The sequence below is a fragment of the Vanacampus margaritifer genome, chromosome 9 (genome assembly GCF_051991255.1).
Source record: "Vanacampus margaritifer isolate UIUO_Vmar chromosome 9, RoL_Vmar_1.0, whole genome shotgun sequence".
NCBI classification, from domain to species: domain Eukaryota; kingdom Metazoa; phylum Chordata; class Actinopteri; order Syngnathiformes; family Syngnathidae; genus Vanacampus; species Vanacampus margaritifer.
The window spans coordinates 14,454,093-14,476,404 of record NC_135440.1 but is presented as its reverse complement, the minus strand read 5'-3'; the positions used below and the strand labels follow the sequence as shown (position 1 = coordinate 14,476,404).

The window sequence follows — 22,312 nt, the reverse complement described above, 5'->3', positions numbered from 1 at the left end:
AAACACATCAGACAAAACAAAAATCCAAATTCTCTCATTTCTGTTTAGTCAGTGTGCTAGAATATCAGTGTAAAGTGTGAAGATTTATGATTTGACAAGTTCCTTCTTTGCAATAACTTTTTGGTCACCACATGTAAATAAGACATAAAATAGAGCACAAAGTTTTACATAAAATGACATAATCCAAATATTCTCTATCCATTTTCTTTATCAGCATCGCACACTAATTTAGCAGATATCAAAAATACCTTTCATGGGACTAGCTACAGGATAACCCCTGGACTGGTCGGGTATTAGAGAAAAACATTAAATCATATTTTTGAGGAAAGATGGCATGATGAGCTACAGCTATCAGCTCAAACTAAATTGGGTGACAGTTTAATGAATTACATTTCTATCTCCGTGTTCAAGCAACGGAATGGAAGTGAAACCGCATTTGGGTTTTCCCAGCTGAACAAAGGGGATTCATCACAGAACAGAAAGAGTAGAGAGGCTATTGAACGAACATGACTTGCAGACAAACATCTTCACATTTCCAAACAAAGAAATTAAAATCTTGTATTAAAAGGTCTAAACAGACCATTTTAGTGTTGAGTGTTTAATGACGCTCAAGTGAGCACTGCTAATACCGCCATATGCAGATGCAGTGTGTTTTTTCCTTGATCACACACATACATGTCAAGTTTAACTATTCCTTAAAACTACTCTTCCACACGTCTACTTGACCAGCATGCATACCCAACATTTTTTAACCTGCACTGAGACAGAGCCATCCCCGCTTGCCAAACAATGCTGACCAGATTAAGTGTGCTCTTAGCTGATGCTCCCACAAATCACGCGCCTCCCATCTTTCACTATTTTCATTTGCTTTAGGGCTTGATACAAAAGTTGTTCAATTGTGTCCTGCTAAGGCCCGTTCGAGTGGTCCACTTAAGAACCATGTCTTGGTGCTTGAGTTCCTTATTGGAGCTTCAAACTCCCATCCTCCATTGACGACTGGAATGAAAACAAGTGGAGTGAGTGTTTCAGTGTTACTTGTCGCCAAGAAGGTCCAGTGAGAAGTCTAGCGAGCAGTTTAGCTACAGTAAGGGTTGCTCTTTGGGTAGTCATTATGTCAAAATTTGTCAGCAGTATTATCCCGAGACTAACATGAAACTTTGTACAGGGATTAGGCATAGGAATAACCCATTTTAATGCAGGTGTGGATGAAGATGTGGACTTTTTTTTCTTCTATGAAAATCTTGAGAATCTTAAAAAAAAAAAAAAAAAAAAAAAAAAACTCATTTATTTATTTATTAAAAATTTTTTTTAAATTAATTAATTTTTATTTTTTCTGGAGAGCTCAGTATTCATTCGGTAATTTTACCGATTTGACATGTCATCATCATTGCTCTCTTGTTTTTAAAAATAAAAATTTGTATGTGGGTGAGTATATGTACAGTATGTGCGTGTGTGCAAGTGTGTGTATTCATTAGTTCACCTAAAACCTATTAAAAAATCCCATACCGTTCACCTAAACCGTAAACCTCATTTATTGGTAAAAAGGCAATTGCCTTGTTTTGATCGTGCTCATCTCTCTATTGTGCGACATTCTAGATTTAGACGTTTGAGTGCTATTTATGCATTACACTATAGGCTACACGCTATACGTTACATTTTATTCTCCAGGAACCTCAGTCACCTCATGTTCTTTATGATGGGAAAAGAATGACAGAACTGGCAAGGAGCTGAGCGAATAACACTGAAAAGGATATTATGTTTCATTATAGGCTCTGCAATATAAATATTATTTATCCCACTCCTGGCTTGCACTTGAAGCTTACATCACCTCTAAAAATAACAGCCATAGCTCTTTCTTGGCCTTGGACATGTTTGCAGTTGATAAATTAAACGAATACCTGGTATACCCACTATTGTTTCCAGTAGCTTATAAGGTTTCGTAGAAAAGACGAGTCAAGGTTACACTAGAACTTTTAGAAAGAACTTCAAACCCATACAACGTAAAAGTTGTTAAGCAATAGTGGATGCCAAACTCCGGCATGGGTGGCAGTAATGCACACCAAAAGTTACTTGCCAACTGCTAGAACGAGAGAAGAAGAAAACTCAGTGTCTGTCTTTATGGAGTATCCATCATTGCCGAGTAATTCAGTGCTATGCCAGCTACATAAAATGCTACGCTGAGTCAGGAGCTGACCACCAATAGCCTCAGGGATGATTAAATACAGTGAAGACTGTGCCACTGAATAGTTGTTGGGAAGGTTAGTGCATGTTAACTGGCAGTGTTATACAAAAACAACTTGACCAGTATCCCGTAACAGATGGAGTTTGACAATGGCCGTTTCACTGTTTTGTCAATGCTGTAAATCAAAAAAAGATTACTTTAACGACTCAGTGATTTTAACAGGAAATGAAACACAATTACAAAGGCAGCACACATAATGTGTAGATGAAAAATATAATAAATATTCCACCTCAATAAATCCCTTCTCCCCGGATAGTTCAAAAGTGTTAATGGTGTTCAAGAAACAAAGGCAATTCTTTGGGTCTTCAGCGGCATTCCTGGGTTTTAAGGCAACCATGTTGGACTTGTGACAAGTCGTGTGAATGAGATTGTCACATCCTTCTAAACTTAAACCTGTGGCAGTTTTTCCAGCTGATGTCAGGCCCAACATTGGCTCAATCTTAGCGCGTAAATGTGACAAATATCCAATAAATCCCCTTGAAAGCCAAACAGCAATGTAAATGATTCAAAGCTAGCCAGCTGAGGCAACAGCAGTTGATCCAAAGCGAGAGAAGAAATAACAGCCATGCTTCACATAAGACCGCATGACTGACAGTAGTGCTACGACAAACAGAAAATATGTTTTTGGTCTTATTAGGCTTATTGTCTTGATCGATGCAGAACGGGAAACTGACGTTTCCTTACAACGTGGCCAGCATCAAAGCTGAAGGAAAGAAAAGTGAGGTAGGATGTGGAATGGAATTCAATGTCACACTGGGAATTGGCTGAAGGCCAGTTGCGTACTGAACGAGCCATCGGGGTTTTTACTGCTTCTCTAGTTCTTTTGGTTTGAATTGTGGAGCCAACCATAAATCCCGATGCAAAACTCAAGCATGACGGATCGTAAATCTTTTAAAGCTACATTTTTTGCTGTGGCCTACCATCATGGATACCATAAATACAGTACTGTACCAGAACTGGTCAGCTCAAGAATAATGATACTGACACAATTAGAAAAGAGTATTTCTCTATAAGCAATACTTTCATGCATTTACAACGCAGCCCAAAAAGGCTGTGACTAAATTAAGGCCATATGCTATTGTGACAGTTTTCTAGGCATTCGGGATGATTTGCTAACATATTTAAAGCTTGTTTGCATAGTCAATTGAATGTTTAAAAATCATTATTTTTCCAGTGCTACTACTTTTCTTTCTCGCATGAAGAATCTAGCGAGTGGGTGGACACTGGTTGCTTGCAGAAGCACTCAAGCCTTTGCTCGATAACACCGCAAACTCTGACATTAAAATACAATAAACTATATTTTGCAGAATTAAAATATACGTTGGTCAAAGAAAAACAAACCACTCTGATGTTCTTTCCAGTGAGCGGACAGTTGTTTAAAGCCTGTGGCCACTGAGGTTACACACCTGTCCGCTTCAACATTGAATGCGCCAGTCTCACAGCTGTGCTCTTTTCCCAGCATGCTCTGCTTCACATGGTCGCCACTCTGTCGTCCCACCCATGTATTTTATGCAGCTGTAGTCAGGTTTATGGTCAGTTACACATGTGATTGGTAGCCTTGGTTTAGTGCAACTTATTCTAAGGCAATTTAAAGCATATTGTACAATACTGGAGTGGAGTAGTTTTGTTGTTAGACAGTGGGAGGGACTTCAGGCAATAAAATGAACTTGGCTGTGGCATGGTAATTTGCTCTTCTGCGGTTGATTGGTGAATGAATGATCGTGCTGAGATAGGTATCCTACTCCCGAGAGTTTGTGCTGTAATTTTTTGTTGATTTAGGTCTGGCAACTTTTTTTTCACTCATTTTTGGGTGCAGAATCCATAACTGATCTCAGTTTTCCCCTATCACATCAAGTTTTTGAACTATAAATTCAAATGGAGACATGCAATGAAATATGAAGGTAATAGGCATGATGGCAATGTTTATTTAACACTATTGTGTTTACACAAAAGATATGGCTTATCTACTACTATACTACCTTTGTGTTTGCACTTATTTATTATACTACTGATTTATTGGGAGCTGCACACACCTCTCGACACTGTCTCAATTGTGATTGCACAAACATGTTGCCACATAGCTGAAGATGAGTCGAGTTGTATATTCTTGCTACAGTCTTACTACAGCTAATCAGTGGAATTTTGCTTATATGGTATGGAGGACCAAAACTACCAAAATTAAAAATAAATAAATTATTTAAAAATAATAATAATAAATGACTTAAAGTGAAGTTTGCATGTTCTCCCCGTGCTTGCGTGGGTTTTCACCGGGTACTCCGGTTTCCTCCCACATTCCAAAGACATGCATGGCAGGTTAATTGAACACTCCAAATTGTCCCTAGGTGTGATTGTGAGTGTGGTTGTTCGTCTCTGTGTGCCCTGCGATTGGCTGGCAACCAGTTCAGGGTGTACCCCGCCTCCTGCCCGAAGCCAGCTGGGATAGGCTCCAGCACCCCCGCGACCCTTGTGAGGAAAAGCGGCCAAGAAAATGGATGGATGGATGGACTTAAAGTGAAAATAAAAACAGATATAAAAAATATAATTTAAAATTTAAATCCCCCCCAAAAAATATAAATGGAAATAAAAACAACAGAGAAAAAAATAAAATTATATATATATAAAAATACATTTGTATTTAATTTGTGAATTAATTTAAATTTTTTATGTCCGTTTTTATTCTCACTTAGTTATTTATCTATTTAGTCATTTATTTATTTTTAATTTTTGGCAATGTGGCTTGATACCGCCAGGACGAAATGTTATTCAAATGAAGAGGCAGTCCTAAGCGTGTCTTAGGTTGGACTCTGCCATTGCAAACTGCCTTTCATTGGTCGAGTGAGCGGCTCGGCGAAGAAGGAAGTCTCGCCGGCTTGCATGGAGAGCGCTAGCAATGGATGACTATCTTGTCCACTATGGAGGACCAAAACTGCCAACATTCCAAATCAAAATCTAAATTTAGGGCCTACAGATTCCAAGCATACTGTGGTGAACTGAACCAAACTGCTCAGTGAAAACGTATCTTAAGTTGTCACTGGGTCAGTCTGCTTGTTCACCCCCTCTTGTCCAGAGCGAGAGAACTAAAACCTTTCTTTGGAGGGAAATGTAGACAGCTCTCTTCTCTTTGGACGGGTGAGGAACAGAGCTGAGGGGGCTTTCAACTGGAACCAGATGGCTTCTTAAAACGCGCATGCCTTTGTATGAGTGTGTGAGAACATGAGCATGTGATTGTCCTCAGACAAATCACTGTTGTAGTTGTCCTGGCCTTGTACTGTATGCGAAGAGCATTAAAAAAAAGCCCAAAAAATTTGATCAATTTTTCACTAAAGATAAAATGTTTTTGTTCCAAGGGCACTGGGACAACAGGGAAAACAATCGTCTGCACTGCAGCTTAAAAAAGACGCACACACCAAGGCTTTGCTGTTATCGCACAGCACGGGGCTGTTGGGCTAATGGCCAAACCGACAGAATACAAAAACAGTTGAGTGAAAAAGTGTGAGGTGAGTGATACGAGCGATCCCGCCACTGATTTGAGGATCAAGACTTGGTTCACTCTCCCGTCGCTCTGAGACGTTGGCTGCCTCACATTTCCCCTCTCTGGCACTAAGCTGTTTGGGTTGGCCTCCCAGGGTGACTGTAATCCCATTTTGGGTCTCTTGGAGGGAAGTCGAAGAGATAGCCCATTTCATCTTATACTGAGTCCCTGAGGCGCCATGTGATATGCGTGTTTTCAACTATAGTTGCGTCTGCTTGCTTGCAAAGCTCTGGTCGCAGAAACAAGGAGAGAAATTTGATGAGACGACCTGATAAAGATTGCAAAAAGAAGTTGAAGTTATGCAATATCAACCTCATCTTTAAACTTGCTGAAATACATACATGAACAGCACATAAAAGATGTCATAAATTCTTGTGCTTAAATAATTAATGAATTTGTAGTAAAATAAATGAGGATATGTTACCATTTACACAGTCTTGGTCCCAATCAAAACAACTTGAGATTTTCCAAACTGACCTTGTTTTTTATCTTCACAGCTGGTGCCCACAAAATCAACAAACTTAGCACCGGTCTGGCACCGTGTGTGGAAAACATTGGATCTTCGCCTCGAGAGTCAATTGCCTGGCATTATCCTAAACTAGACTTTGAAACAAATGGTAACCTTAAAAACAAATCTTCATCCTCAAAGCCCTTTGAAGCGGCGCAGTTGACGTCATACAAAACGACTCAAAATTTCCTCACCAAAGTGGTTCAGAACTTAAATTGGTTACATGTAATCACGCACATAAAAAAAACATTAAAAATCATGAAAAAGGCCACACTTCCCAGTATGCAAAGATGCTGTCAGCTGCAAGGAAAAATAATAAAAGAAAATGCACTGCTCGTTGAGTTCCATTTTCAGTGTCATTGTCAACTGGAGTTTCCAGTTGTCAACATGAGGATCAAAACTATCAATTTGAATAAATTATAGTCTGAGGAGCAGCGCGAGTCATCAGCGGCCACAATGAATCATGTCTTGAGTTGGGATTATAAAAGCTTGTAAAAGACAAGGCAGCTAATCCACTACGAATGTGCCGCATCTGATGACGGTTGTCGCTATTCGGTCGGGATCAGCATATGGACAGATAAAGCGGCATTTAAAGGGAGAATGCCAAAACGTTCAGCTTTGAAATGCATTGTTCCTTAAATGTGAGTAAAAACCATCACTAAGACCAGGTTTGGGCAAACATTTGTGCTTAAGGGCCACATTAGATTTCATATCATGTGCTTGGTGGGCCATCTTTAAGAACAGATCGGACCATACATGGCCTTTGTACTATACTTTGCCCACCATTTATTAAGCAAAAGGATTCATGTCTGTAGAGTGAACACATTGGTTCAGTAGGACCACAATTCATTCTAATTTCAAAACAATCTGTTATTGGAACATTTTTCCTTCTTCATTTGGTAAGCATTATTTAAGAACAATGGAGCGCATCCTGTGAGCACATTATCACATTAGGAAAACATTGATCTATGTTGTAAATCATATGTTTGTTTTTTTATAGATCTATGAGCTAGGACTAGCTTTTCAACACGGATGCCTCCTTGGACATATTGCCAAGGAAACAGATGTTAATGTGATTCATTTGGGATCTGTTTGCACCAAGTATTTGCTGCCTTCACAAAACAAAACAAAAAACTCGTGCTAAGGAAATTGCACACTGAGGAAGACTTTTAAAAACAAAAAGCCAATTTCACCATATTATAACAAATTAGTGCAGCCATAGTGAATCCATAAAACAAAGTTGAATATATCATTAACTCTTCAGGTGACCATTTCCATTCCTGCACTGGCTTTGTTGCAAAGATGTGTGCCAGGCCCCTGCAGAGCCATGTAGGTTGTAGGCTACTGTACACAGGAGATGATGGTAGTGGTTAAGTAAGGCTGAATTACGTCTTCCTGTGGTTTATGACACATAAAAAAAATAATTAAAAAAACACAGCCGGGTCAGTAACGGATCTTCAGAATTAAGTTCAGACAATTTGGAAATCAGACCAAAATTTGGTGGAAATACGCCTCCAAAGGTCAAACAGTTTCCCTACGAGACTTCAGCATACGTATCTAATAGGAGCACTTCTCTTGTGTTTGTCAGAGCAATACAGGAATAATGTGAAATTGTTTCAGTAGTGCATGTGAGACCACTTTAGTCATCAATGTGAGTGTTTTATTGTGTGTGTGTGTGTGTGTGTGTGTGTGTGTGTGTGTGTGTGTGTGTGTGTGTGTGTGTGTGTGTGTGTGTGTGTGAGAGCTTTGAGGGAATGCATGTGAGTGTTTCAGAAGTAGTGTCAGAGCATTTCAGTTGTAATGTGAATATTTCAGTAGTGTGAGAGAGTGTTTCAGTAGTGCATATGAGAGTGTTTCACAGTAATGTGAAAGTGCTTCAGTTGTGTGGGTGTGAGAATTTCAGACTTGAGTCATGAGAGCATTTCAGGAGTGTGTGACAGTGTTTCAGTTGTGTGAGAGTGTTTCATTTGTGCATTAGAGTGTTTCAGTAGTTAATGAGAGAGCATTACAATAGTGTATGTGAGAGTGTTTCAGAAACTGAGAGCATTACAGTTGTGCATGTGAGAGTGTTTCAGAAGTAGTGTCAGAGCATTTTTCCAGTAGTGTGATGTGTGATATGTTTCAGTAGTGTAGATGAGAGTGTTTTACAGTAATGTGAAAGTGCTTTAGTTGTGTGTGTGTGAGAGAATTTCACACATGAGAGCATTTCAGGAGTGAGTGACAGTGTTTCAGGAGTTGCGTGACAGTGTTTCAGGAGTAGCGTGAGAGGGTTTCAGTTGTTAATGAGAGAGCATTTCAATTAGTATGTGAGAGTGTTTAAGAATCTGAGAGCATTACAGTTGTGCATGTGAGAGTGTTTCAGAAGTGTCTGGCAGCGTTTCAGTTATGTAAGAGAGTTTAGGTAGTGGGTGTGAGAGCATTTCAGTAGTGAATATGAGTGAATAATTTTTCTTATGTGAGAGTGTGAGATTTTCATTCGTGGATGTCCTGAATCCTGATGACCCCTCATAATATTAAGTCACTTTTTCTAAAGCACAACAAAATCCCTTACAAGATTTTACAGGACTTCTGCTCAAAGACTTCATAAACAACAAGAGCAGTGCGCTAACCAACACCGTTTTTTTTAAATGAAAACTAAAAAGAACTCAGGAATGAATCCCGAATTGAGGCGGAAAATCACCTAGTAATGCTGCACTCATGGGGCTCCTGAGTAAACCCTCCAGTCAGATAAAATCAGGCTCAAATGTCCGGACAAGTTACAGTAACAGTGACCACCTTGGCTGGAAGAAATAAATCAGCTCGCCTCATGGGTAGTCTCAGGGCAGGACCGGGGAAGGACAACAGGTGGTTGTCAACTTAAAGAGAAAGACGGACGTCATCCACTTAGGGAAGAGCAGCAAGTCTGTCTAGCTCTCTGCAGGCTGAGCTAAGCTCGGCCAAGCAACAGCAGGAGGACGGAATGAGGCTCTGTGGAGCAACTTCACAGTAAAAAAACACCTTTGGTATCCAAGTCAGCATGTTATCATGACACTTTAGCGGGTAAACGAAAGCTTAAGCACTAAATCAGATTTGAACTGGACTATCTCAGCCTAGCATGCATGCCAATAGAAGGCCACAAGGTGTAAAACAAAGAAGGCCAAAATATATATTAGTTTCATAACACTTAGTGATTAAAAATGAGGCCTTTCTAAAATAACTTTAATATGTCCGCTTATAAAGAACTAGCATATTTGTATTGTGATAATACAGTGGAAGTATGGGAGACGACATTGACAAAGCAGTGCCAATGACGTATCTCCTTTTCCTTAGTCAGATTTGTCATTATTTTATGCATTTCATTAGGCTTACATGCATGTTTTTGTCTGTATATTCTAAGCCAAAAATGAGATTGGTAAACACAGCAAGATAAATAAAATCCCCACAAAAGTCAAGGTTCACTTTTAGTTGTTTTAGTTTTACTATTAACCATTACTGAGATTGCTTTATTTTTTTATTTTGGGGAATAATAATTAGAAATCAAAAGTGAACGTCAAATGGCCTCCTCAAATGGATCATGTTCAACAAAAATTCAAGCAAAAAATTGTTTTTGCGAATTTTTCTATTTGAATCCTAATCCGCAAAGAACGGTCTTAAAACTGCTGGGTCCCGTGTTATTTGTATACTCGGCATTGTTTTGAGGATTTCACCCAGCATGTTGAATCAAGATTTTGATCTTTACCAGATAAAAATGCAAGAAACTCCTCTCGCTGTTCATATTCAACAAGGAAACGGTGGGTAATTCTGCGAGAACATAATTATTTGCAGCATCCATTCGTCTGTTAGGTTTGTTTGTTTCCCCCCGCCATAGGGGCTTATTGTTTTCGTCCTGCCTACACAACGCCTGATTTGTCAGATCAGAAAAAGATCGGCTGCAAACGTATCAGCGGGAGCCGTACAAAATGTATTCTCCGGAGATTGTGAACTCACAAATATCGCAAGAATTCATCTTGCTGGCAAGGTCAGACACAACCTGCCATTTTTATCCAGGCTCAAGAGCTGCAGTGGCTGGCAAGTTTCTAGCCTAGAGACTCACCTGATGGTTACCATCAACTGGGATTTCAACCCTGACCCCCATGTCCAAAATCAGCAGTGCTACCTACTGAGCCAGCCACCTCAAATATTTTCTCATGTTACATTGAATTTACTTCAACTTCAATCCACCTGTCCAAAAACTCTTGAGTCTGCCCAAATTAAATCAAAATCTTCAAACCAATCTGCTTGGTCAAAATAATTAACCCAATTTTGGGTAAAATTAACCCAATCTGAACAAAAATCCACAGCAAGTGTGGTCGGAAAACAACCCAACATTTTTTTAATATGAATGATCCTTTTAAGACTGCATTAGGGTCATGTCCAAGTAAGGAGAACAAATCACCAGAATGCTTTCACACAGTAACAACTAGTTCCCAGACCACAGTGACTTTGTTTACTTTAATCCATGCAGCCATCCAGTTTCTGGACCGCTTGTTCTCATTAGGATTGCGAGTTGACCTGGAGCCAATCTGAGTTGCAGTGCACGTACAGTATGGACAAACAACCATTCACGCTCATAATCACACCTTTGGGCAATTTTGAGTCTTCACTAAACCTGACATGCATGTTTCTGGAATATGGTAAGACAGAAACTCCATCTTGCTGCCTTATTTCTGTCCACTTCTTTATTTATGTACAAAAAAATAAAAATCAAATCAAAATTTGGTGTGTGTGTGTGTGCGTGTGTGTTCTTCCATGTCTTCTGTTGCTGACAGTGTAAATAGGCAGTAAATAACATCACTGTGCTTGTAAAAGTTGAACATAATTACATAACTAAGTGAGAGGAATCTGTAAAACAGGAGCATGTGCCAAAACATGACCGACTTTATATTCTTAAAAGTGTAAGCAGCTGCTGATATGTTCATTGTGTGTGTGCGTGTGTACAAAGTATGTCACAAGTGGGCAAGCCTGCATGTGTTTTCGCTCAGCTCTTTGAGCAAGGTCCCTTCCATTATTCAGACACCAGGAGACCCAATAAAACAAAGTGACAGAACATAGTAACTTTAAAAAGGTAAAATGTTTTCAATCTGAGCCCAGTTTTGCAGTGTCGCTGAAATACTGGTAATTTGCACTCAAATTAAGATTCAAGCTGTTTCCCAAAAGCTGCCACTGTGCATTATGTGCAGCAGCAATAAAACAAGCTGCTGGTAATGGAGGAGGTAATGGAAGCTCATACCACACTAGTGATGCAGTGCAAAATTCACGATTATAGAGTGATAAATGTGCAGTTTAAAGTTTGCAGTGTAGGTTTACGGTACTCACCGATGCAAGCGTGGACTCTGACTGACAGCTGCGTTCGAAGTATGAGGTTGTATTTTCTGCCTCTTCTGAAAAGAAAAAAAAAAAACACAAATCTGTGTTCATTAAGACAGAAATTGAATGATTTAATCAAATATAATCTTCTTTAAAACTCTACGTAAAAGTACTAATAACGAAAATAGAGTAGAGAGCCCCTTCAGTAGAAGTGAGAAAAACGAAAACAAAGTGTGTATTTAAAGCTCTTATTTTTTCAGCTGCTAGAAAACAAAAAGAAGCAGGGCAAGCAACACAACAAGGAAAAGGTCTCCATGGGTGAAAATGAAGGATGGGAGCAGCCCACGGGTCAACTCCGCCCACAGTGTTAATGGAGACATGCAAAGACTCGATCGCCATCCTGTCAACAGCTTACAATGTCTGAGTGACAATCAAAGAGAAAGATGCCAGCAGTTCACCACAATGCTATTCAGTTCTCCACTAAAAAGCCTTCTCTGGGATTTATGTTTAAAGTTTCCTGGAAATAGGTGTTTTAGAAGGATAATGCTTGTGTGTCCACATATTAAATACATTTAAAAAATCATTAAAAAATATTTATATTAAATATATATATAAATATATTATAATAAAATTAATAAAATAAAATAAATTCACATCATACAAAAACAGTTAATTCAGTATTTTACTGATATCAGTAAGACAATCAATCAATAAGATTAACAATTTATGTCATGTCATCCCTCCCTTACCTGTAGATAAGAACACATGTATACTTTCTGTAACATTTTTGTTTGGCGGTCTGATATTTTCGTTATGGATGGGAAGAGACCAGCACTATTTAATGAAATGTTTTATTAGATTGCTGTAATCATAACTAAAAAAAACTTAGCATAGCTCATATATATAAAAAAAACAAAAAAAACAATATGTTTTTTATACATACCAGCTGTGACAAAGAAATAGTATTGGCCAGTCAATTTATTGTCATTGGCTCTTATTGGCTCAATGGCGCAAAGTTTCATGGTCTATGTCGTTCACAATGCTGTGTTCGGCTGAAGCGGGCGAAAAGTCATGTTTTTTGATGGAGATGTTGACAAATATTTGCTGGTATGACTTATTTATGGGAGTTAAAACCGCTGCAGTATGTCCGGTTAAAACACAGCTTTGTCCAAGTGAGCAATCAGACCAGGTTTTCTCTTTGGGCTGTGTGGTTTCTGTAGAACAGAAAATACAAATGGAAATTGACAAAACACGAGCAATCACATGTAAATGTATCATCTATACGATGCTTATTAGCTGAGGCCATAATTATACAAATTGAGTCAATTTGTGGAGGAGCGCAAGCTTGTTACGTTCCCTTCATCTGGCGATTAGCATGGGTCTTAAACGTAAGTGGCCAAAACATGCCTAATTAAAATTAAACTGCACTAATAAACTAACCACCAGAGGGTGCTGGAACAACACAAATGAAAAACCTGGCATTTTTAACCGATGTTCTGCTTTTAATATGACAGCATGACGACAGTTATATTGTCCTTGTGGCAATTTTATTACTGCAACATTGGCATTTTTGTTACATCACTATCATTCATATAGTGAATGCAGGATTCTTGATTTTATGCTGCCTTACCCACTATCACACTCATACCATGCTGCCGTGTTTGTTATAAACTTAAGTCCTGCACCCATTTGAATGACAAATTGAGCAGTTATCATCTCCATTGTCTAAAAACGAATTACGCAAACAAGCCTAGTCAACACAACTATGGTGAAGAGCACCGCAGATACAGTTACTTCCACCGCCAATTTAGCTCTGACAAATAATCTTTTATGCTTCCTGCTCAAAGACTGTGAGAAACCTCTGACTGGCACCGCACCAAGCAGAAGTCTGTTAGTGGCACTCAAACAGCAGTGGGCTTGACAGTAGAAAAAGACTCAGCTCAGAGGGCAGATCACAGTACTGCCTCGCTCTAAACAAGCCTTTTTACTGCTCAGTGCATCCAAGCTGACATCTTTCCTGCTCTAGCCAGTGGGAGACTGGACCCGGGGTGCACACAAGCAGATTACGCAGCGGGGGGGACGTCCGCACACTGCCGCCATTTAGCAAATATAAAAGCAAGCAACAGGCAGATGTGAGACAGGAGCAACATCTGTCAACGCGGCTGGCGAGATGAGACGCCAAACAGGAACTTAATCCAAAAGGGTAACCAGAAGCCTTCAGTCACGAACGTCTGCTTTCTGTCGGCTTCACTGCAACAGTATCCCTTTACGACACCTGAGGCTATACAGGCCAGCGTGCTCATTATCAAATTAAACAAACACGCACGGAATATAAGAGAGGCCCACCCTTTCCCCAATTAAATATGAAAACTGGGCACTCCAACAAAGAACGCGGCATGCGTGTAGAGGTGAAGCCCAAAGCTGCAGAAGTAATCCTTGAGATGAACTTGTGGTACCTAATAAACTTTATGTTTGTTTCTTGATCCAACATTCTTCTATGCATGCCCAGGTGATGGTTGATCACACCAAGCCAAATCCCAATTAAATATAATTGTCTTTTCTGAGAGGTCACCAGTCTGAAAAATCGTTATTGACTCCAACCATGTGGGATTTTTAATACGGTCAGAAAAGAACTTCAGGATTGATCAATAGCTTTATGACATGAATCATTTGACATAAACATTAAATATAACTTATACAGCAAAGTGGTTTATTAAAGTCTAGTTTGCTTGGAAAAGAAGCGAGTCTCAGTTTTGCTAGCAAATAACAATTCTGGTCGCATGACATCCCTACGAATGATTTACCAGGAATCCGGAGTTGAGGGACAGTTTACAATGACTACATGCACTGCGCTGTTAATGTTACCCTTAAACAGCTCTGCGCACAATGCGGCCAAGTGGTATTTTATTTCCCCTTGATGTTTAAGTTTCACGAGAGTATATTTCTTCAAATGGAATCTAATGCTTACTTGAGTCCATCTACAATGTCCAAGTGGGTCAAGAGAAAATGAAAAACATTGAGAGCCTTAAGAACGTGACAAAAAACTTCACAAGAACAATTGGATTTTAATATGCTTGACTCGTAACTGCTTGTCCAAAATATCCAAAATAATAAATTACTAAAAAGCAAAAACGCCACCTTGGATATATTTTACATTGTACAGTATGTGGTTGGGTCATGAACTGCTTACATGTACCTCCCTTTCTGTGAATGAGTTTTCAATTAACCTAACATGCAGGTTTTTGGAATGTGGGAGGACGCCAGCGTACACGAAGAACCACGGGCTCACCACCAGGCACTAGTCCTGACATATAATCTTGGGTGACCAGATTTTGTTTTCCAAAAAAGAAAAGAAAAAAAAGAGTACATTCGGCCCAACCTCAAGACGGAATGATGCTAACAGTTTAGAACATTATGCCATGATTGAATTTATTCATTTGTCAAGTAAAACTTCAAAAAGATACTTTTCAATATCTATTGCCGGCAGCATCAGGGATCGAACCCGCTCCATGATCACATCTCCGGTTTGCGAGTGCTGAGCGCTACCAGTGAGCTAAGATTTTGGTTCGCCGAGACAGCTCAGTACCAAATTTGAACACTCAGTGGCAAACTGACTGCAGCTCGTTCAACTGGTGACTTCACCAACAGTGGTGAAAGGCAGACGAACGAACAGGATGTCATTTTTGCTTGCATTAGATATTATATTCATATTCCATCCTATTTCAGCAGCAGTTTTCTCTGGCTCTCACGTATCGTAACAAAACATTATTTCGCTTGTAGCTTTCCTAACTCCCACAAATTGCCTTCTTTTCAGTGTTCCCAACCGCCACTCAAGTCCACGTCACACATACGCCGGTAACAACACGCTGCACTCCGCCTCCCATTTGTCGCGCACAGAACATGCTATTTGGTCCCGTGAAAATACAATGAAAAGCGGACATTTTCATGATTTTATAAAACCCCCTTGAACGCTCAGAAGGGATGCTAAAAAGTGGACCCTACTGTATATAAACAAAAGTCAAAAAAGTTGTAGTTGTAAATCATGATCACAGACAAATTCCTACAAGAAACATCTTCAAGAGATCTACTGGTCGAACAAATTGTCCGCCATTAAACATCGGCGCATACTTTTCTAGATGACTTCATGATAAGTCTCAGCAAAGGTCATGTGCACCTAAAACTACTGTCACACAAGAGCGAAGGGCGCTATGAATGGGACTCAATGAAACCATCAGAAGCACGATCCCTAAATGCCACTCTGACTACCTAAAGCTGTGCACATGTGTCTGAGCGCATGCCTGGACTTTATAACTTCAAGAAACACCGTATCGGTGATGGGACGGAGGATTTACGAGACCCAATCTTCTATAGCCGAGCTTGATGCGGTGGTGTGGAAGTGATTATGGCCTGTAAGCCCTTGTGATATGGATATCTCCCGGTTCTGTCAGGAGGACCGCACTTTAATCTGATTGTGAACACCCAACGTATGACACAGGCGCCCCTGGAATGTAACCTGCCATTAATATCAATTACAGTTGCATTTAATGGCCACCGGGATTATGGCTCGGCTTAAAAAACAAAAATGTTAGTTACCTCTGCTTGTTAGTGCGATGGTGCTATACCAAGGTCAACATGTATGGCTTGGCATAGATATAAAATGTGGTCAACATTTTAAGTACTTTGGAGTACTCTTGTTGGCTTTTATATATGAGACTTGTAAAAGAAAAAGGCCTCATCAGATGTAATAGTCATCAAATCAACAACAGAACCACGGCAGGCGGGTCGGCGGGGGGTTGTACTCTTGCACATATCATTGCCATAAAAAGCCAGGAGGTCTACTGCCCTATTTTTACAAAATAATTGGATGGCCACCTTCACCCCACTCCCCTCCCCTCGCAAACCCCCGGCCTCCTCAGACAACACAGTGTGGATTTAATGACACACATCCATGCCAGCTTGTGCCAGCTGGCAAACCCTCTGTCTTGGCAGGATGGATCAGTGAGGAGGGACCACGCGGACCACTTTAACCTCACGGTTCTCACCATCTTCCCTTAAGCTCCAAACCATTTCACTTGACTTGGAATCGGGGGGAAAAAAGTCGTCTGGAGAGCAGCATGCGAATTCCACGTTAGATAAATAAATCCCATACATGTTTGTGGTCCAGCAGACCAGGAAAGCGCATGCCAACCTTTTGGATTGTGATTCTCTATATGAGTGGATACGTCAACACAATCCACAGTGCATAAAACATATGGAGTCAATAAAGAACGTGGCCAAAAAAGTGTATAAAAAAACACAAACACAATTTCCAACCTTTCTCTTCTTCATCCAGGTCTAGAAAGTATGTCATGACAAAACATATTAGATGTTAGGAATTTGTGCGGTCCAGTCACTTCTAATGAGAAGACTGAGGTAACTGAATTGTGATGAGGGCAATTACTCATGAAACATGTCTACACCTCTAAAGTGGTTGCAATGACATCACCGTTGACCTGCGGCCAAGCATTTTATTGGACATGGACTTGTGGGGGTCATGGAAACTCTTACTGTCTTGTTATTTTTTATTTTTTACCCTGATAAAGAAGTAGTACACAAATATGCCATGGACTGCATTTCATACCAGGTAGGGCTCGGCGAGATGGCCCAAAAATAAAATCTACATTTTTTTCCAGTCATTCAGGACGATTACGATTTGAATCCATTTTAATTTAATAAACCCCAAAAAACATTTATTTAAAGGTTTCATTTATTCAATAATTCCTGTGCAAAATGTACAGACAACAAAAATGTATACTGATTCTTATTTAATTTTAACATAAATTTAACATTTTTAATTTGTGCTTAAATACCCCCAATTAAGTAGTTGGTAGCTATTGTAAGCATGTCTTGTAAACCACCCATCCAGCATTCTGCCGCTCTGCAAAATCACAACTCACAATAACATTTAAATGTAACAGAACATAAAAGCAACAGCCTTTAATAATCCAGAAGACACAATTTGATTTCACAATTTAGCACATTTTCAAAGATTCTCAGCCCTAATACCGGCTTTTTTATGATGATGACGATGATGATGACAGTTCGACCAACATTCTAATGGGAAAATTGTTCCTAAAGTCAAACTAGTGTAAGGTTTATGAGCAGAGTAAACTCATTGTGTTCAGCCTCAGAGATTTAATTATTGAATTTACTGTACAGTAATGATTTATTGATCCGACTCCCTAAAGACTCTTAACAGGATATGTAGTATATCTTTTTATTTGCTTACAGAGATTAAGAAAAAAAAGCACATATGAAATTTGAAACTGTAGTTTTCCACAAATGCTGATAGACATTTGGAAACCCTTCAAATCATGGACACACTAGGTCAGCTCCTGAAGCCAAGTTTGGCTAAGCGAGATCAACCAGCTGAGCTTCATGAGAAGGATCATTTTACCACTTTGAACATACTGTGAAGACACTGCGGCACTAAAACCCACATTAAAGCTCTGCGATGAGAGGGAAAACACACACAGACAAAAGGAAACGATCTTACCCTCCTTCCTCTTGAAATCCCTCCAGTTCATCTTTTTGCTCTGCCAGCGTCGACTCCAAGTCCAGATAGCTTCCATTATGAGACAGCTGAAGTGCACAGTCATCGGGCTGCAGTAGGCAGAGAGAAACATATTAAAGATCATGTGCTAAGGTTGTGATACATAGATAGCATGACATTTCTCAATTGGACTTTAGTCAGATCAGTGCAAGAAGCAGCAATTTCCAACATCAAGTGGAGTGTCTGCTGTTTCTATTGAGGCTGCTGATGACTTTTTCAAATGTTTTGAATCTGGCTCTTCTTCCACCAGGAGATCTTCCTCCTGTTTTGCTCTCTCTCTCCACTTAATTATGTCATTGACCTCTTCCCGTCACCAACGTAGCGTCTGGCCTCTCGGTGCACTGATGGCGTGTGCGCCTTGTAAAGTGTTTGATGTGTCGAGGCTCCCGTGGATGTCAAGAGGGGCCTCTTATCAGCTCCTGTCAGCACTTAACAATGACAAATTTGGTAGCAGCTTGGCAGTGTGGTGTCTCTTATCTCTCGTCCTGTTTTGTTTGATCAAGTGACACAGGAGGACGTGCCATTTGTCAGGTCTTTGGGGGGGGGGGGGTTTCATGAGTTGATTGTTGTATCCAAGATTCAGAGCTATGGTGACCTCCAAATTAACTTCCGAGGGTCTATTTTTGTTGACATGCCTGCACAGCATAGGAAGTGTCATTGGAGATGCGTCTGGCAGAGTGACACATTAGTGGCACAAAGTCGATTTACGCTCATGTCTAAGTGCCTGCACAGGGTAAACCGCTGATTCATTAATATTTAAACTGTGGGCATCAAATCATCTGAATAGTTTAGAATTCAACTCATTGAACCCATGATTATTGTTATTATTACCATTACTATATTTTATTCACAGCTACCAATGTGTGGACACAAAAATCAGGGGTGGGTGGCAGTCTTCCATGTGCCCAGTCTGTGAAATTACCACTACTGGGTCTAATCTGCCTCTGCACAGAAAAACCCGCACAAGATTTAGAATATTCACGATAATGGAGCTTAAAATATTTAGGAGGTTGTAAAAGTCAGTACAGCCCAAAAGTGATTCAAGTAAGTATCTGGAGAAATCCAAAGTCACACACAACTTTATCTCAAACCTTCATCATGTGTGACATCACAAATGAGACTTCGCCTACTGGATATCCAAAGTATGTTTTGGTTTGTCCTTAACATGTTTGTGTTTTTTATTACGCCACCACAAAAGGGCAACTGCAGTGTGGTGAGAACCACAAAACGATAAATTGTGATGATGATAAAAAGTGAGATCATTTTTGTGTTGCTGACATCCTAAGGATTGCGTCCTTGAAAAAGGAACGATTAATACACTTATCAAGGACGTTTTAAAGTAGTCTATGAAGATAGAGTAAACATATGCCAATCCTATTACTGTACTTCTGTACTCTGGGGGTGACAATCATATTTTGATTGCTGCTCCAACCCCAAAGTAAAGTGGGTAATCGAAAGAGGCAGACAAAAAGAAGGCAAGCGAGGCCAGCTATGCCGAACAAACACAGATGAGGCCTGAGAGCGCTTCTCCAGACTGCAAATTACAGACTAGCACATCCAGACATACACACCAAAGTTAGGCTGAGCATTTATTTATGCCAAGAGACTTGCCTCTAACCCAAATGTGAGTGACAGTCACATGAAACGTGTCATGAGGACACTATTTGAGAGGCAGACACCAAAAAGGGGTAAATACTTTTGATATCCAGTTAAACTACATAAGTCTCCAGGGATAAGGAGCAAACCCTGCCACAAGCGGCCGGCAAAAAAAACAAACTACTGTACATTTGCCTAACTGAAGCTCTCAACTCATTTCAAAGTGTTTCCCTGGCACCAAATAATGCTAGCGCACTCATGTTTTGCTATGACCAGCAAGAGCACAAAAACAGGGTCTAAGCTCCTTAAGTGGGTTAAAAAAAAATGGATTTATGTAGATATATATTTTACACTAGTACAGTTCGGTGTAAGAATTGATTTACCACGACACAGCTGTTTTCTAATACCAATTTATCATATACTTACATAGTTATACTTGATTTAAATATCCAAAATGTACATTTCTTAAATAGTAACAGCTGTTCCTCATAAGTTGAAATATACAGTACAAACCTGGAAACATCAACTTTAGTTAGCGTGAGTAATACTTTTCCTCTTTGGTTGACAGGTGGAGGAGAATTGCAGCAGAAACTCAGTAGCATCTCTGGTGGCGGAATGTGGCATTGCAAGAGAACTAGTGTCACATGAGCGTTCGTCTTGCGCACCGTGGAACAATATCCACTTTCACTCAACGCTAAACATTATGTCTTTATTTCAAAAATGTAATGTTCTTCCACCAAATGGCATTAGCTCCAATTAATTTGTGTATCCACCAGGTGCTAGCTAAACAGGTTCAGATTTCACAATAAGTTAATTTGTGAGTATAATTATTTAGACAATATTGTCATTGTTTCAGTATACATATGTATATGTTTTATATTTGTTGAATGGTGAACAATGAGTATGTAAAATTTGAGCCTTTGCTCAAATAATGTTTGGAAACGCTGCACTATACTGTACTGATTAACAACATTGATTAGAAAGAAATTGCTGCCACAAAGTTACAGATGAAATCAAAACTGTTTAGTCTGCTTATAATATTATGTAATGTGAGCCCAAAACAAACTTTATATCAAACAGTTCAAATAGATGGTCCTTGTTTACTCATTCCCTCAGTGCGAAATATAATGTAGAATGCAGTAACTTTGTTTAACAAAGTTATGGCAATGAATTATTGTTTTTGCTCTAGGTGACCTCCAAAAGTGGTGATGTAAATAAATCAAGTGAGGTCACTAAAGGTACATTTTTAAGTAACAAAGAGGCTAAAAACAAACAAACATGAATATATACAAAATAAAATCAAACATGCTAACATTTACAAATCATCTGATCTTCTTTACATGGACTCGTAAAAGCCCTGCACACAATGCTAACTTTAGCATAAATGCTAATAACTGTTGCTTTTCCTTAAGTAATTTGAGTCGGATTATTTTGTAGACAAATGCAAATAAATCCAAGAGCAGTGTTATCACATCAACAGAGGTTGTGGAGGTTTTTCTTAGCCGTCCCCCACCCAGGATTTGAACCCATGGTGGCCCTGTGTTGTGACCAAGTCCAGAGAGGGAACCACAGTTGTGTGCACTCACACTGAGCCTTAGCCTCTCCCTTCAACCACCGTACTGTGGTCCACTGACCAGGCAGGCAGTAAAGGCAGAAAGACTAAAAATAAACACTATGCAATTTACAATTGAACTGTGCTATCTCTCTCCAATGCATGGTGCATCTGCATAATATGGACTTTACCCTAAACACTTCCATTGTACAACACTTTCTGTACTTTCTTTTTTGTTATGTGACCTCAAGAAAATTGCTTGAAAACGCCGTTTTTATGACAAATTACAACTGTAATCAAGACTACAGAAGTATTACTGCGGGATTCCTGCGCTGAGAAATAACAGTCCAAACTGCAGAGAGACCAGCACAGCCACAAATGTGCATAACAATGTGTAAAAGTATTTGAAGGTCCTTTGACATGCGCTGAGGAGGAACCTGTATTTTACAACATTTCACATAACTTCTCATTATGGGACTCTATAATTTCTAGTGGAAGAAAAATGCAGGAAAACAACGTGTCCAGATTGAAATTTGTGAGAAGTGAGAGTCCATGCTCCAAAACTGAGCAATATTTTCCTCTCACTTGGACACACTGTGCAAACCAGACTCAAGGCCACCAAGTCACTCACTAGGAAGAACCATAAGAGAGGAGGAGGAAAGCATTTTGAAAGACTGTTGATCAATTGATTTTTGTAGATAAGGGTAGATCTGGAACAAGTCCATCGGGCGTGGAACAGAATATGCACTTAGCCATTCATGACAATGCATTATTATGATGCACTGAAACCACAATAGTAGTATTATTTTTTTCCTCATATTACATAGATTATTTCCCTAACATTAAAACGTCATCCTTGTAGCTACATAAATTGCATTAAATATACTGTATATATATATATATATATATATATAAAAGCAATAGTTGTGATCCTCTGTAGAACCCAATCAGTCCTGAAACGCACA

General features: G+C 39.5%; 1 protein-coding gene across 2 annotated transcripts in view; it reads right to left on the bottom strand.

Annotated features, from left to right (window-relative positions):
- Positions 1 to 22,312, bottom strand: part of fhod3b (formin homology 2 domain containing 3b) — a 98,160-nt gene that overhangs the window by 64,086 nt on the left and 11,762 nt on the right. For both annotated transcript variants that reach the window (XM_077575221.1, XM_077575222.1), the window contains exons 3-4: positions 18,143 to 18,249; positions 11,617 to 11,681 (exon numbers count right to left, since the gene is read on the bottom strand). In XM_077575221.1, the coding sequence (XP_077431347.1) occupies positions 11,617 to 11,681; positions 18,143 to 18,249 (172 nt within the window). The remainder of the gene's footprint in view (positions 1 to 11,616; positions 11,682 to 18,142; positions 18,250 to 22,312) is intronic.